The sequence below is a fragment of the Sardina pilchardus genome, chromosome 1, assembly GCF_963854185.1.
Source record: "Sardina pilchardus chromosome 1, fSarPil1.1, whole genome shotgun sequence".
Lineage (NCBI taxonomy): Eukaryota > Metazoa > Chordata > Actinopteri > Clupeiformes > Clupeidae > Sardina > Sardina pilchardus.
The window spans coordinates 32954887-32972183 of NC_084994.1; the positions used below are offsets into that span (position 1 = coordinate 32954887).

At 42.6% G+C, this 17297-nt stretch overlaps 1 protein-coding gene across 1 annotated transcript in view; it reads left to right on the forward strand.

The window, feature by feature from the left end:
- Positions 1–590: 590 nt before the first annotated feature.
- Positions 591–17297, forward strand: part of LOC134078228 (tripartite motif-containing protein 75-like) — a 22066-nt gene continuing 5359 nt past the window's right edge. Inside the window, exons 1-3 of the mRNA XM_062533992.1 lie at positions 591–768; positions 4592–4765; positions 13599–13694. Of these exons, the coding sequence (XP_062389976.1) occupies positions 596–768; positions 4592–4765; positions 13599–13694 (443 nt within the window). The 5' untranslated portion in view covers positions 591–595. The remainder of the gene's footprint in view (positions 769–4591; positions 4766–13598; positions 13695–17297) is intronic.

Consider the following 17297-nt stretch of genomic DNA (forward strand, 5'->3'; position numbering starts at 1 on the left):
AATACATCAAGAAAAAGATCAGCAAAAACATCCCACCAGAACGGATCATCAACCTCTTCCACTGTCTGAATGAACTTGGAGATGATTCACTGGTTGATGAGATCAACAGGTAATCAACAATCCACATTAAGATTTAAGACCATTGGGCAAAAATAACTTAGACTGTAGTGCCAACTGTCATAAATCAAAGTTTATAAGCGGTGCCATTTTTTCAAAGAACATTATTAAATGTTCTCTGAGCATGGTTGGGATGCATGGCCAGCAGGGAAATCAAGAGGCAATCAAATACAGCATTACACAACAGCCAGTATTGTACAAGCATTGCAGCATGTGTCTACAGTCAGTAGCACTTTCACATGAGGAGGTTCATGCTTATAGATTGAAAGCAGTCTGATTATGTGATCAGGGTAGGCTTACTGTAGATTAGTGATCCTAACTTACTACTATAATTAGCATCTTAATTGAGGTGTACGATGTTCAGAATGGATTAATCCCTATTAAAGCATTGTATGGTCAGAAAATAACTCCCTGACCCTCACTGATTTGAGGAATATTCAGAAATGTTTAATACACATCTTTCATGTTCCACAGATACATGAGCTCAGCAGGCGAGGAGAAGAAACTGACTCCAGCCCAGTGTTCAGCTCTTGCTTATCTGCTGCTGATGTCAGCTGAAGAGCTGGAGGAGTTTGATCTGAAGAAATACCTGAGATCAGAGGAAGGGCTCCACAGAATGCTCCCTGTAGTCAATGTCTCTAGGAGGGTTTGGTGAGTGAATTCTTCGTCTTGGACTGAGAAATGTCTCAGAAATGTTTTGACACACTTCATAATTTCAATGAGGGGCAAAGTCTTAAAGCTAATTTAATAACCAAGGAAAATATATTTACACCATGTGCAAATACAGTATGCGCCATATGGAAAACCCGATAAACAAACACTGATGAGTCAGCACAATGCTCCCACATGTCATTTGATAGCTATAGCTCATGCATGACAACTTGGCCTTGTGACAGCCTGCTTGTTGCTTGTTGTGTTTCTTCCGACACATACTCTTTGGGGTCAGTCTGTGAGGAAGTCCAACATCCAGCTGCACAGTGGGGTGTTGATGCCTAGAAAGCCACGTCAGCTTACCAAGTGCTGGGGAATGGCTGTGATGAAGACCGTCTGCACATAACTGTTCTTATATTCGATATATCAAGTGGGCACCCTTATTCACCGATGTTTTGTTGAGGTGTCGTGGGCCTAACTGTTGTGTTACGGTCAAATCTGTCCGATTTTGCACATTTTGTCTCTGAAAAGTATAGTTAACTTAATCTGATTGTCATGAGATTTCATGACTTTGTTCACATAGGGCATCTGAACACACAAAATTATTTTTGATAACTTTGATGCAATTTTGTGTGTTTTATTCAACTTGTGTACACCTGTGGTGTTCCCGGTCAAAAATGACCGGTCATTAGAAATGAATGGGTGTGACTACAAAAAGTGTATAGAATTGAGTTGAGTGACTTGCCAATTCATATGAACAGTTTCTGTCCTACACCCACACATGCACGTGTTGCTGGGCACACACACAAAGTGCTATTTATTTAGTAGCTTTTGGCGTACATTTTGGAATATAAAACACATTTTTAGTTTGACTTTATATCACATATAGTGGTCAAAAATATTAGCCCCCATGATGGGATGGTCGATAATATTACTGCCCATGTGATTTGTTTGCTATCAAAACACACCTAATTAACCAATCAGCTTTCAAACCACTCCTGTACAGTCAATTGACTTCATAACAATAGCCGAGCATTCAATCAGCATAAAAGGACTCCAGGAAACAAGGCACAAGGCACTTGTACACATTATCGAGTGACTACTCTTACTGACCATGTCAAAGACAAAGGAAATCAGCCTTGAGCTCAGAAAGAACATAGTGGAGGATCATAAGGGGGAAGGTTATATTGCCATTTCCAAGCATTTCACAGTGTCTAGAACTGCTGTACGTTGCATTATTGCCAAGTACAAGGAGACCAATTCTACAAAACAAACCTGGGTGTGGTTGTAAGCACAAGATTTCAAGAGCTCTGGATAGGAAAATAGTCAGAGATGTCAGCAAGAAGGCCGGACATCTGCCAAGATGATTTTTTTTTTTTTTTTTTTTAAGTATATTTTTTGGGCTTTTGTGCCTTTAAAATTGACAGGTAAGTAGAGAGAGACAGGAAGCGAATGGGTGAGAGAGTCGGGGTGGGATCCGGAAAGGACCACGGGGCTGGAATCGAACCCGGGTCGCCGGCGTGCGGTGCAGGTGCCCCAGCCAGTTGCGCCACGGCTGGGGCCTGCCAAGATGATTGTTGCTGAGCAATGCTGACCTGGCCTGGTCTGGAGTTGATATTTCAAGGAACAAAGTTGGGCCATCGTCTCAGAAGAACCCCTTTAAGACCCCTCAAAGAGTGGAACATCACAACCTTGAATTTCCCCTAAGGGATCTTTAATGTATCTATCTATCTACCTCTCTATCAGACTGAGATTTGCTCGTGAGCATTTGAGAGATAAAAAATGAGTTTTGGAAGTCTGTGCTTTGGTCTTATGAGACTAATCTGGAACTGTTTGGGAACATGGATGTTGCTTATGTTTGGCGAAGAAAGGGAGATGCTTTCAACCCTAAGTTGAACCCCACAGTTAAACATGGTGGTGGGAGCATCATGCTGTTTCGCAGCCTCAGGCACAGGGAACCTTGCTCAGGTGCATGGTATCATGAAAAAAGAAAATGAACATTTTGAAGTATAATATGCAGAAATGGGCTCTTTGACTAGCTTTAGGTCGTCGCAGGGTCTTCCAACAAGACAATTGCCCAAAGCATACATCAAAATTGGTCTAACAGTTGCTCAAGGATACCAAAACCAAGGTCCTGGAGTGGCCCACACAGAGCTCAGACCTCAATCCAATTAAGAATCTGTGTCGGGTGCTCAAAGTGAATGTCCATGTTCGGAAACTATGCAGCTGGAACAATTCGCAATGAAAGAATGGGTCAGAATACCTCAGGAGACCTGTGCCAGCTTATTAAAGAACTACTCAAGAAAGTTTGGTCAGTTGTGGCTCAGAAAAGGCATACTATTGACTACTGTATTTATGGTCATTCTTTACAAATAAAATCATACCGGTCAGTTTTGACCGGGAAACAAAAAGTAAGATTTTGTGCAACTGTGAAAAAATTGAAATGGTTTCAAAACAAAGATCATTTTAAAACTTGGACATAATGTACTCTGTGATATAATAACCCAATATTTTTATCTGAATGTTTATTAGAGCCAAAACAATTCATATGTTATGATATTTTTGTTAAAAAACGACTTGTATGAGTTCAGGTCAATGAGGCCTACAGGCCATAAATAGCAAATAGAACTTTAAAACATGTAATGTTCACAAGAACTTAAGCTAGTTAAAAGATCCATAACAACATAAGGTGAATATATGTCTTGTTATGGATTTACAATCAACTAAAATAGGGTCGGTCATTTTTGACCGGGAACACAAAAGATGTGATTTTGTGCCACTGTTAAGCATTTGAAATGGTTTCAAAACATCTTTATGTTGATTAGAGCCAAAATAATGCATATATTATGCTATTTCTACTAAGAAACCTACTTGTATGAGCTCAGGTCAATGAGGCCTACAGGCCAGAAATAGCAAATAGAACTTTAAAACATGTAATGTTCACAAGGACTTGACTTGGATTTACAATCAACTATACTGGGGTAGGTCATTTTTGCCTGGGAACAGAAACTGTCCTATCCACCGGATGACCCCTTGGTCTCGAGGAGGGTTAAGGAAACATCGGTGAATGAGGGTGCCCACTTGATAACCCCAATGTCATGCTGTTTACTGTACTGCTGTTAGATTGGCCATTTGTCTTGTGTTTGTGACCATTGGTTGACAGATTGGTGGTTAGCTTGCTTCTTTAAGTTAATTTTGGACAGGGGCTTCTTGATATGTTTTTACCTTGGATTTTGGCACAAGGGATTTTAACACCTACAGTGTAATCCTGTGTATTAATGTAACGAGATGAGCCAGGCTCAGGTGAAGTGCTGCCCATATGGCATCATCAGTGGAGCGGTTAGGGCGGTGTGCAAACTGGAGTTGGTCAAGAGTTGCAGGTAGTCTGGATGATTTGTGGTTTTGGGCAACTTATCAAGATAAGACCAAAAGGTCCATGCTGGGCTAGCATGCTGTAGCTTAAAACCTTGTGGATTCGATTCCAATGTTGTGCCCTTGAGTAAGGCACAACCCCAGAAGTGAATGTAAGTCTCTTTGGATAAAAGCTGCTACTAAATAAATGTAAATGTAAATCTATGCGGTGGCCTCATTCAGGTTCAGAAAGCAAACTGAGGAGAGACTTCAATCAATTGTTTTATGGGCATGGGGGCTGGCCATTGATAGTCATCACAGAAAAGGAGGAGAGATTTTGAGATTGTTTCTCATGCTTCATTATTGTGTTTTACTGGAATGAAGATTGAACGCTGCATAAACCAAAGAAACATAATTTTCCCTACCATGACGTTTATATTTTTCTTACACATCACCTGTGTTTGTTGAACAGGCTGAATCAGTGTCACCTCTCTAAAGCAAGCTGTGAAATGATGGCATCAGTGCTGCAGAGGACACCTTCCCTTCTGAGAGAACTGGACATGAGTGACAATGACCTGCAGGATGAAGGAGTGGAGCTGCTCTGTGTGGGACTAAGAGATCCACAATGCAAGCTGGAGACACTGAGGTCAGTTGACAAATGTAATGCAAGTACCATGCACATCTCTATCTGGTATCTTGTCCTCTCCACACTGAAAATTACCTCTCAGTTAGAACTGATCAAGCTACCTACTGCCCTACCAAAGTTCAGCACAGCCCACATTCACAGTGAATCTCTACATGTACAGTTCCACACAGATGTATAAGGAAGGCCCCACAGGTGAAATTCAGCATAAACTCTTCAGAAATGATTTGGGTCAGTCTGTTGCTCTCTTTGGCTCATTAGGTGTCAATATACTGGTTATAGTTATGTCATATTCCATTCATAACAGTGGATAACACTTTATTTTAATGTGCCGCTGTTACAGTGTATATACTTACCTAATTAGGTACAGTGGTACAACCTGTGTAGCAACATGTACAGGTACTAGGGGTGTGAATCTCTCATGTGAAAGACGATACGATTCGCATCTAGATACATTGTCACGATACGATTCAAAAAAAGATACATGTTAATAGCAAACGATTCGGTACGATTCAATTCGATGCGATTCGATGCAATTCGATGCGGTTCAATAATCGAAAGCATTCTGAAAGTTATTTTTCATTGTGCACATTCACTTTACAATTGTGCACATTTTACATGATCAAGTTAATGGTTATCAATAGGACAAACAACTTGATGTATGAACATGACAAAACATTTTATTGTGAAAAGGTGAGGTTTTTCATATAATATTTTAGTAATGGCACACACTGAGGACACCATAAAGAAATAAACAGAAGAAACACATATCTCTGTATATGTTGCATAAAAAAATTAAAGACCAAAGAGGTGTCGTTACAAAAGAAAATAAAGCAGTGCTTTGCCCTTGGCCTTTTCTCATGTAAAAGAATAAATGATTCTCTGCTTATCTCCCTCAACAATGGAATTCTCTTCTCTGATTGGCTGATGGGGTGGCCATTAACTTCGTATAACCTGCTACCTTTGAAGTAGTTCCCGTATCACACTTGAATATTAATTCGCCAAACTCGTTGCGAAGTTTAAATGAACTGTCACGTTGCATCCAAGCTGAAATACAGACGTGCAGAACCATAGTAACATTGTAGAATATGACGGAGGTGGATTGTAGCTAGTTGGATGCAATGTAGGCTATAAAAGTAGCGATCTTTCAAAGTTAAAGTTAATCAGAATCCTGGGATATGCCGGCTTGACAACGGGAGAGATAGAACCAGAGCCATATAAAGAGACCTTCTCTTTTGAAAAAGCCAAACGACTTCCAAACTTTGGATTTAAGTTTCGCCGGCGCGTTGAATATAGGTTCGGAGTTGTCAGAAATCTTTTCTGAGGAAGACTAGCATCTCATTCCTTCAGGCACGTCCAGGGCACGTTTCGTTGGAATGGATAGAAGAACGTGATAGGCTATGCCATCTTTGACCAATGAGAGGCTGTCATTGTTCTCAAATCAAAATTGGGATGCACACAGCCACGCACCAGGCCAGGAAACCGAGTATTTCATAAGAGACGGTAAAGTCAGAAACGTTTGCGAATGTGAACCGATTTGTTTCTTTTAAATCGAAACAATAACCGATTCATGTCATGAAAAATTCGAAACGAGGCTTGATGCATCGATGTAGTCGTATTTTACAGGTTAAAAACGAATATCGATATGTATCGGTTATTTTTTACACCCCTAACAGGTACTATCATTGTACTTGCATTATGTATTTGTGGGTACCTACATAGTTGTTACATTGTAAAACTGAGTGCTTTTACAAAACTTTGCCAATTTGCCTACATAGATTTGATAGTTAACTGGTAGGCTACACTTACAGTAATAGGTTTATTCCACTGTATCAAAGAGTAACAAGGTAGCAGGACAGCTGTTACATGTACAGTACACTGAAGACAATGAGGCCTTGACTGGAGCTAAGAATGGTTTGTATATCAAATCTATCATGACCAAATTTACCCCATCCAGCAGCCTGCCTCTGATGAAAAATGTTGGCAAATTTACCCCATCCAGCAGCTGCCTCTGATGAAAAATGTTGGCAAATTGGCAAAGTTTTGTAAAAGCACTCAGTATTACAATGTAACAACTATACAGTATGTAGGTAACCCCAAATACATGATGCAAGTACAATGATAGTACCTGATAATACATGTTGTTACACAGGTTGTACCACTGTACCTAATAGATAGGTACACTGTAACAGTGACATATTAAAATGTATATTTATATATCTGTAATATATCTGCACACTGTCTTCTTTACTCCCAATGTGAGGTACGAACACAAACATTTTGAACACTCAGGTCTCTGTCAGGTACATCAAACAGAGTAGATGATGGGTTTAAAATTCAGAAAGATTATTCATAAATGCTGGCACATAATCAAATCTGACTGCAGATTTAGAATGCCTGCAAGTAGACATCATCTCATAAACATTCCAGATGCAACTATAAGTAATGGTACGTGTTAACTGTGAACAACATAGTTTAGCCACATTTGCTGACACTGGCCCTATGTTCAATGAGAAGTACATGAAGCAGGTCATTTTTTTTTTAATCTTCCTCCTTTGCCCTCTGGCCCCACCTAGAGTCTGTAGTGAGATTTGCAAGACATCCAACGCCTCCATTTCAGATGTAACAAATAGGGCCAGGGGTGTAGGCTATCTAACAGAGTGTCAATCACAGCTCATGTACAGTACACACATTTCATAGTGTCCTCCCCTCCTACCTCCCCTGCACTCTATCGCTCTCCCTTGTGGGGGGAGGGGTTGAGGGACTGAAGTTCTTAGCAATCCTGCCTATGGGACCTTTAATTGAGTGTCGGACATTCGCCTGGGTGTGTCGGTTGTGCACCAGGTGGCCATAAATTAATTGATTGATTGAGCAGTCCACTCTACAGCATTTAGAGAAGAAACTGTCAGGCTACAAAGTCTGTAATTGCTGCAGGAGGAGGATTCTGTGATGAAAACTCATTTCAAGCACAACTCCATTCTTACAAGCAGAAATGATTATTTTAGTCTGTGCCCTCTAATCATTTCCCTCCTTGTTTGATTGATAATGTGCCAGTTACATTAAAGAATGTTAATAAGATTTTTTTTTTCAAAATAAAAATAAGAATATGAATGTATTTATGACACCATTCTGTTTTCTGACATCTGTCTCTTGCCCTCTCACTCTATGCAGACTTGCTGGTTGTAAGCTAACAGAGGAATCCTGTAAGGCTGTAGCCTCTGCTTTGCAGTCCTCCATCTCCCTAAAGGAACTGGACCTGAGTCACAATGACCTGAAGGAGTCTGGAGTTCAGCTTCTCTCTACAGGACTCAGTAGCCCTCACTGTAAACTGCAGACTTTAAGGTTTGTACGTGCACACATATTGTGGCACTGTTGGCTGCCCGTCTGTAAATCTTTGGAATAAATCATCAGCTGCAGTATGTGGTAAAACAGACTGAGTCAGTCTATCTACAGTATGTCTATGTGTTGAAAACTAATTTCCAGCACAACTCTATTCTTACAAACAGAAACTATTATTTTAGTCAGTGTCCTATATTAATTTTCCTCCTCATTTGAATGATAATGTGTTAGTTTCTGTTAAAGAATGTTAATTAGTATGTTTATTTTATTTTTTTTCAAAGCAAAAAATGTTTATAACAATGGTAAGAATATGAATGTATTAATATCACTATTCTGTTTGCTGATGTCTGTCTCTTGCCCTCTCACTCTATGCAGACTTGCTGGTTGTGAGCTAACAGAGGAATCCTGTAAGGCTGTAGCCTCTGCTTTGCAGTCCTCCATCTCCCTAAAGGAACTGGACCTGAGTCACAATGACCTGAAGGATTCTAGAGTTCAGCTTCTCTCTACAGGACTCAGTAGCCCTCACTGTAAACTGCAGTCTTTAAGGTTTGTACGTGCACACATATTGGCCCAATACAGTATCTGAGCCCTGGTGGCCTAACACACTCATTCACTTAGCCCCTGAGATCAATTAAGTCTGTGAGTCTTTAGTCCTTAGTCCTTAGGGCTCACTTTGGGATTCATCCATTGTGGCACCGTTGGCTGCCTGTCTGTAAATCTTTAGAATAAATCATCAGCTGCAGTATGTGTGTAAACAGACTGAGTCAGTGCCAGCTTTTGAAAACAAGCTGTGAAATGATGGCATCAGTGCTGCAAGGGACACCTTCCCAGCTCTGACCTGCAGGATGCAGTTTTAGATCAAGTAAATTGTCATGTTGATATTAACAGAATAACAATAGTTCTACCAGAAAGACTCAGTAGACAGAATAGAAGCAGATAACAATTTAATTTGATAAGGAGTAGCTAGAATACAAGTATGGAAAGAGTTCGGGATAAACATCAATCTTTGGCGCAGGCCCCCGTCTCGAATCCATCCAGGGATGAACGGAATTCGGATCCTGCTGATCGAAGAAGCAGGGGCGAAGAGCCTACCCCCCGACGTCGAGACAGGGACCAACTGGCGGCGGTGGTTGTGAGGGAGAAGGTGCAGATAGCATGCTGCGGCCGACAAGACGAAGACTGCTGCCCGTGGTGGCTGGAGGGGTGGTGGAGGGAACAACGAAGACGGCGTGCTGAGTAGCAGAGAGAAGTGTTAGAAAGAACAGTTTTAAAACACCCGCTGAAGTCCTATAGGCTAGCACTGATTGAATGAATCGTAGATTGGGGGTGTTCCCCCGAAAATGTAAACATGGCTATGATTCTTTACGTGAATGAATGGGTGGAGTAAGAAAATACACTACGAGTCTCCCTAGTAGAACTTTCACTGAAGCTATCATTTCTACCAGAAAGACTCAGTAGACAGAATAGAAGCAGATAACAATTTAATTTGATAAGGAGTAGCTAGAATACAAGTATGGAAAGAGTTCGGGATAAACATCAATCTTTGGCGCAGGCCCCCGTCTCGAATCCGTCCAGGGATGAACGGAACTCGGATCCTGCTGATCGAAGAAGCAGGGGCGAAGAGCCTACCCCCAAAGAATGAAAGATGCCCGCCAGGGCAGTAACTCAGTAACCTAAATCTGAGAGAAGAATAAAGATTAATATACGTATGACATTACATTTGATTACGTGCGTGGGCAGGGATGATGAGGATGTGCCTAGCCGTTAGATACTAGATAGAGATCTAAAGGAGAATTGTTAAGGGATGCTTTACATGTTTTTGCTATTGTGGGGTGAAAACAAGCCAGGGCAACCTGGACCATGAGCTGGGCAACCAGCGTCTAGGGCAACCTAGACCAATGTGTTGAGCCGGGCAACCGGCGTCCAGGGCAACCTGGACCGTGAGCTGGGCAACCTAGACAACGTCACGGACCGGGCAACCGGTAATCAGGGCAACCTGAATCATGAGCTGGTCAACTGGGCTAAGTTTAAGATACCACGATAGCTACTGGCATGCTGCGCCCTTTTAACTGATCAGTAAAATGTGTAAGGCAAAGCCTGAATATAACCACCGCCACCAGATTATGAATAGTGAATTGAATGGTACCTTAGTTATTGTGGACAGTGACTTCTGAGCATTGAAAACGTCATATGGGGTTAGTCTGATGTAGGAGGAATAAGCATCAGAGGACCATCTTCCCAGAGTTTTGATGGATGAAGATGAAAGCCCCTTTTGGGCTGCGGTCGTGGCTGCGCCGATGCGGAAGGAATGAGTGGTGAACTTCTTTGGTGAGAGATTGCATAGGTTACGCAGAACATTGGCTGGGTGCTGAACCAGGAACGTGACATTGCTAAAACATCTGATGTGATAACAGAGGTAAAGCAGGAGAGACGTAGCCTGGTCCTAACCATCCCATAATACTACCATTTCATTTCGTATTATGGTCTGGCATTTCTTTGCTCTGAAGCGCTTGCAGGAAGCGGGAAGTAACGCCCAGTTCTGGTTTGAATTGATTGGACAGCTCTCACCCAATCTGCGATAGTTACTCATAACAACATAGCGCAGGCGTTTAACGTCATCGTCACGAGCGCCCTCCCCCTTTCGCCCCCACCAACCCGTCTCTTCGTTTATTGGCTGCTTTCTGGAGGGGGGGCGTTCTGTTACAATTCTACCGAGCAGAATGCTCCACAGAGGAGCACGGCCAGACTCGTAGTGGAGGCAATCCTTGGCCGGAAGTACGTGGATGGCTTGCGAGGCTAGGAGAGACGTGCGGTCGTAGTTTAAGATAATTGACCATGAAGACAAACGGGCAAAACATTATTTATTTTAGCAATTAAAAGGTGGAACCTGACTCAGAGGAATCAGTTTTTGGATATTAAGGAATAAGGTGAAGTGAGTGGGGAAGAGGATAGATCAGAAAGACAGAGATGCGCGAGGGGTCGAATGACTGAATTCGTAGTGAATTCGCCGCACCAAATGAAGCCATGAAAGCCATCAGAAAAACGGCCCTAGTTGCAGCTACGTAAGGCGAGTGGTATAGCCGTGTTTAAGCGCTGTCACTAAGCGGTGCAATATCTGCCGTAATAGGAAGGCGAGAGTCAGTTGAACGCGGGGAGGAATTTGAGACGCCTCTGAGGAGAAAACGAATTTGAGGATTTGAAAATAGACTAGGGAAGCCAGGGTCGTGGAGTCTGGCGTGGAATTGAATGCCTGCGAGTGTTTTCCGAATGGAACAAGTTTGAGGCCACGATGATCCAACAATAGGCCTACACGAGAAATGCGCAGACAGTGGAAATGAGAACGGGAAGGGCAGCGTGTGGTGGTGCTGAGAAAACATAACGAACCAGGACCAGGCAGAATAATAAGCTTATAGGCTACGATTTGATAAGAGCGGATGAAGCAGCATCAGAGGAAAATGCGAGACATTCATCAGATCATTTTATCTGCGAACCACAAATCATTGTAGCCTAACCCTCCTGGCACGGCACACATTATGTGTGGCCCAATTAGACGACAATTGTTTTTGAATCAGTAGATGTTCCTTTCTCCAGCAACAGTAAAACCATCCACCAAAGCCACTACGAATACGAGATAATCCTTCTTAAAAATGACCGAAATTTAGAGGGAGGAAAATTCTGCTTTCAGTGGTGTAGATAACCCCTCGGTGCACCTTTTGGTCTTTAAAACTATGCTACCTAGGCTCTATGGAAATATAAAGCTTATGTTCATATCTTTATCAGGATAATCAGGGTAGAAATGGCAATTTCAGTCATTTTCAGCCATGAATTGTTGGATTTTTGAGGGTCTCTGAGAGGGGTCCCAGAACTCCATAACAAAAAACAGCTGGAGGGTTTTAAAGGGATAATCCGGAGTGAAATGCACTTTAGATCAATTTTTCGGACTATTGGGAGTACATACGTTGAGTTGACACCAAAATCATGTCATTCGGATGTATTTTGAGAAAGTTCGAGTTCACCGTTTTTAGCCAAAACTCGTTAGCCTGTAAGTGACCGGGGCAGGTCCTTTCGCCACTACAAAACGCTATTTTTATGCCTCTTCTACTGTTCCAAACAACACTACACTTACGTGGTAGTGAGTAGAGGGTCCCTAAAGCCAAACCGAAGTATCCCCACGTCTTTATGTGGTTGGATAGAGAGTCCAGAATGAATTTAATCGAGTCAGTACCTTCCGGAAATGTCGCAGCGGCAGCTGCGCAACGCTTCAACAACACTTTACTAACATTTCCGGAAAGGTACTGACTCGATTAAATTCATTCTGGACTCTCTATCCGACCACATAAAGACGTGGGGATACTTCGGTTTGGCTTTAGGGACCCTCTACTCACTACCACGTAAGTGTAGTGTTGTTTGGAACAGTAGAAGAGGTATAAAAATAGCGTTTTGTAGTGGCGAAAGGACTTGCCCCGGTCACTTCCAGGCTAACGAGTTTTGGCTAAAAACGGTGAACTCGAACTTTCTCAAAATACATCCGAATTACATGATTTTGGTGTCAACTCAACGTATGTACTCCCAATAGTCCGAAAAATTGATCTAAAGTGCATTTCACTCCGGATTATCCCTTTAAGTATATGGCTGTTCATAGTTCCACATAGGCTACGTATCACATATACAAAGTATGAGCCGATTTGGCCGACCCCCATCTTCCCACCTCTGCCTGGTTTTCTCATGCAATGACTCTTAAGTTAAGTTAACCCCTAGGAACATGAATCACCCCTGCTGCCCACATGACACTACAAGACAACACCAGCAAGTTGTTTACATGGCTGCAGAGTGTGTAATGTAGTGTTTCTCCAGTCCATGTCCCTGCTGTGTACATAATGTGAGTGCTACACACATCTGGGTCTGTGTCCATCCTCATGAGATACAGTGACCTCATGGTGTTGAAGGATGGCCTGAAAATGTCCACTGTTCAAAGACTGACCTTCCACTCTCCTTTGAAACAGGCTCAATCTGTGCCACCTCTCTAAAGCAAGCTGTGAAATGATGGCATCCGTGCTGCAAAGTGCACCTTCCCATCTGAGAGAACTGGACATGAGTAACAATGACCTGCAGGATGAAGGAGTGGAGCTGCTCTGTGCAGGACTAAGAGATCCACAATGCAAGCTGGAGACACTGAGGTCAGTAATTAGGAATGTTATGTAAAATAGTACTGTATGTTAACCACCAGGAAGAAAAACCAATGTGCCTGTGTGTGATGTCAAATTGTACATCTGTGAATATTGATATTGATCTGCACTTGTCATGTTAAATGGTGACATTTAGGGATTGTCAGTCAAACTGACTGATTAAGCAAATTACCTGTATACCTTTTACTGCATATCCTTCATTTATGATTAAGAAAGAGCATCTGTTGTTTCAGACTGTCTGGTTGTCTCATCACACATGAGGGCTGTTCTCTCTTGTCCTCTATCCTCAAATCAAACCCCTCCTACCTGAAACAGCTGGATCTGAGCTACAACCACCCCGGAGACTCAGGTTTCAGAGAGCTCACAGACAGACTGAATGATCCCAGCTGTAAACTAGAGACGTTGAGGTGAGATGTATTACATCTTAGATGACTTTCTAGTGGAGCTGTTCATCCATTTGTGTCCTGTGTTGGAGAGCTTACTCTGTGGAGACTGGATATTCTGTCACGTTCCCAGATGATTCCCTTCCACATATTAAACTGGGCATGATGTGGTATGTGGCCCTTTAAGTACTGAGAGTAGAAGGCAATCCCCCAGACTTACACACACATACAGTATAAGGCTTGTGAACAGATTGCACTTCATGTAAAGCTTTAGAATTCATAATACAAGATGGGCAACCATGTCTGCCCAGGCTACAGAAGATGATTAGGCACAGCTTGCACAGTGACCCACTGATGGGTGAAGGAGAACCAAGCTTTGAACAATTAGTAGGTAAATAAATTGATTCATAAATCATTTAGATACATTAATAATGTCCACAACACAGGGGGCTGTAAAGACCACTTGCATGGTGTAAGGAAAAGCACATTCATATTTGCACATGTTCAACTCCCAATGAGGAAGTTGATGATGCACTTGCAGAGGGGATAAGGCCCAGCATGAGAAGTTTTACTGTTAGTTTGAAGGGGCTGATGCTGTTTCACTAGTTCACCCATTGGATTGCTTAGACTGAGTGCAGAGAATAGAGAGTTTGGTTTGATAGCCGGCCATGGTCCTGGGATGCCAATAGCAGGATCATATACAAGTGATTTCTGCTAACACCCCCTATGGATGTGAGATCATTCAGAGTTTAGAGTTAATAGTGAAATGGAGCAGGGGGGGATGGGAGGTTTTACAACTCCAGCATGACGTAAAGGGCAGTAAGGAGGGTTTTATCCCCTACTAACGGAAATGGGGTGAGTGATGGCTGTAAATCAACCCTATGGTCTCCTCCCGAACTTTGATTGGAAGCATCATTTCACTAGTTCGCCCATTGGATTGGTTAGACTGAGAGCAGATATTAGCATGTTTAGCTTGGTAGCTGGCCATGGTCCTGGGATGCCAATAGTGGAGATCACATGCGAGTGATGTCCACTAACACCCCAAGAGCGCTTTCATCAGAGGCCACTACCAGAGGGAAAGTAAACAGGAATTGGAGACCTGGTAAACTAGTTGGATATCTTGCATTTGACTAACCCTTGATGGGTGTAGATGGGTGTAGATCAGTAGGCGTCCAAGGATCAATGACCAAGCATACGATTTCCACTGCTAGGGGTACGTTTGTGCTCATGACTAGAAGTGCTGAATAGTGCGTATCTGCCCAACTTAGCCTGAGACCGGTGGGGAAAGCATCTGTGGTGGAGAGTGAGCTGGATGGGGAGGACTGTGTAATGATATGAGATGTAGTGATTAAGTGTAGGCAAGAGTGAGCATCTTCTCTGTTGACCAGATTGGTGGCAGTATAATAGGAGACTGAGAATGTAGAATCGCCATGGCTACAGCGAGGTAAGAGGATGCCATTACTACCGTTAGAATAGAAGTGGAAAGACTGTAAGAAAATATGTTATGCTAAGTATGTTCTAGACACTGGAATAAATTGACAGAAAGGTGATTTAGAAGAGTGGAGGGGAGGCTCAATTAAGCGTATTTCAGTCAGTGTTACTGATTGGTCAATATGCTCTGTTTGATAGGAACCTTTAGGCTACTATGATCCATGGCTTGTAGATAAGGATACGTGGATGCAGATCTACACCAGATTAACCTCACTATGCCACATTTCCTCACTGCATCTCAACGGCCAAATGGCAAGTATGAGTGCGAGGCTGAAAGTGAGCCTGGAACAGAATCTGTTGCTATGATAAATGCAGGCCTCCTGCATGACTTAAGGTGGAAACTCTGCATTCCAGATCATGAGCAGGTTGTGAGTTATCAGAGCAGCGCAGGGGTCTGGCTTATCCTGCGTCTGCATTCTGTGCATGCGGTGCTGGCTAAGTGTGTGACTATTACATCCACGCGGCAGGTGGAGGTGTAGCGTGCCTCCAGATTTGTGCAAGCGGGGTGGACGTTTGAGCAATGGCCCAGATTGTGTTGTGCTTGCTGCTGGGCTCAGTGAAATATAGCTATGATTTACGGAGCACCGTGATCAAGTTGGACATGGTTGAACCACACCGTGATACACGCAAGTGACAACTGTGTTGGGGTTGCTTGGTGCAGCGGCGGCCATTCATGTGTTGCACAAGCCATGAGAGCGATGGGTGTGGGGGATCAGTGGAGCTTTTGCTGCATTTCTAAGCTCAGCAGAGCTGTTGCTGCATGGGTCTCAGTAGAGCTGTTGCTGCATGGGTCTCAGCAGAGCTGTTGCTGCATGGGTCTCAGTAGAGCTGTTGCTGCATGGGTCTCAGGGCTCATTTCATCCTATCTGTGGCAGCCTTAAGCAACAATTGGACCTGGGCTGGAAGAAAACAGTTAGAATTCCATTTGCGTGATTAATATCCAATATTCAGCACGATACAACATACAACACAGTATACTGTACATGATAGACAGATAAGGCATGAATAGGCATCAAATGATGAGTAGGTAGATGGCATGAAATGATGGGCATGGAATACGTGAGTAGGCAGATGGAATGGAATGTTGTTCCATGGCACTGCTGGGTGCCCAAGCTGATGGTGCGGGGAAGTCCAGCGTGGCTCCGGGCATGGAATGGGTAGAGAGAGGGTAGAGGGGCAAAGGGAGGGAGCAGTTGCCCCCAAACAACTGGAAGGCGGCAGCCTGGGAGGGAAGTCCTGGCTGGGGGGGTTGGAGGGGAGAAGGGAAGAGGGGGGATGTAAACAGCAGTAAGGAGGCTTTTATTCCCTAGCAACGGAAGTGGGGTGAGTGATGGCTGTCAATCAACCCTAAGGGCTCCTTCCAAACTGTGTTTAGAAACATCATTATGCTGAGATGGAGCTGGGGAACAGTATTCTAACATGGTGTGGAGATCCTTGCAATATATATTGTGTTGAGAAGAAAATGGAAATCTAGGTGTGTGTGTGTGTGTGTGTGTGTGTGTGTGTGTGTGTGTTTGTTCAGGGAGGAGATCATTCTGGAGAAATGTGAGTGTGGGCATTTGTGTAGGAAATATAAGAAGTAATGGCAGTGTTGCCCTTTGACGATTAGTCAGGACGGGTTCTATTTGAGTCTGTGCTTTGGATAAATACACATTAACACTAGGGGTGCTCCAACATGGGTACCTAACGATTCGATTCGATTTCGATTATGGGATTTTCGATTCTTCGATTCTGCGATTATAACGATTGTCGATTCGATTCGATTCGATTATTGGTGCCACGATTCTTCGATTATTGCTATTTTTAATGCATTTTTCTATATTAAGATTGATTTTGTCTTCATCTGTTGCTACATTTTTGTGATGTGTTATGGTTTGTATAATAGTATTGTTTTGTTATAATTTGTCCATTGATAGAATTTGACATTTATTTTGCTATTGTCCTTACATTTAGCCATACCATGCTTTAGTTATTATTATTATATATAATTAACTGAGTGACTTATTTGATTGCTATTCTCATTTCACTGTTTTATTTCTCATTAGGTTAATGCTTAAAATTATTGTTTTATTGATAATATTGCTATTCTCCCTATTTTGTTCACTGATAATTTAATTTGTATTGTTATTTATTTGT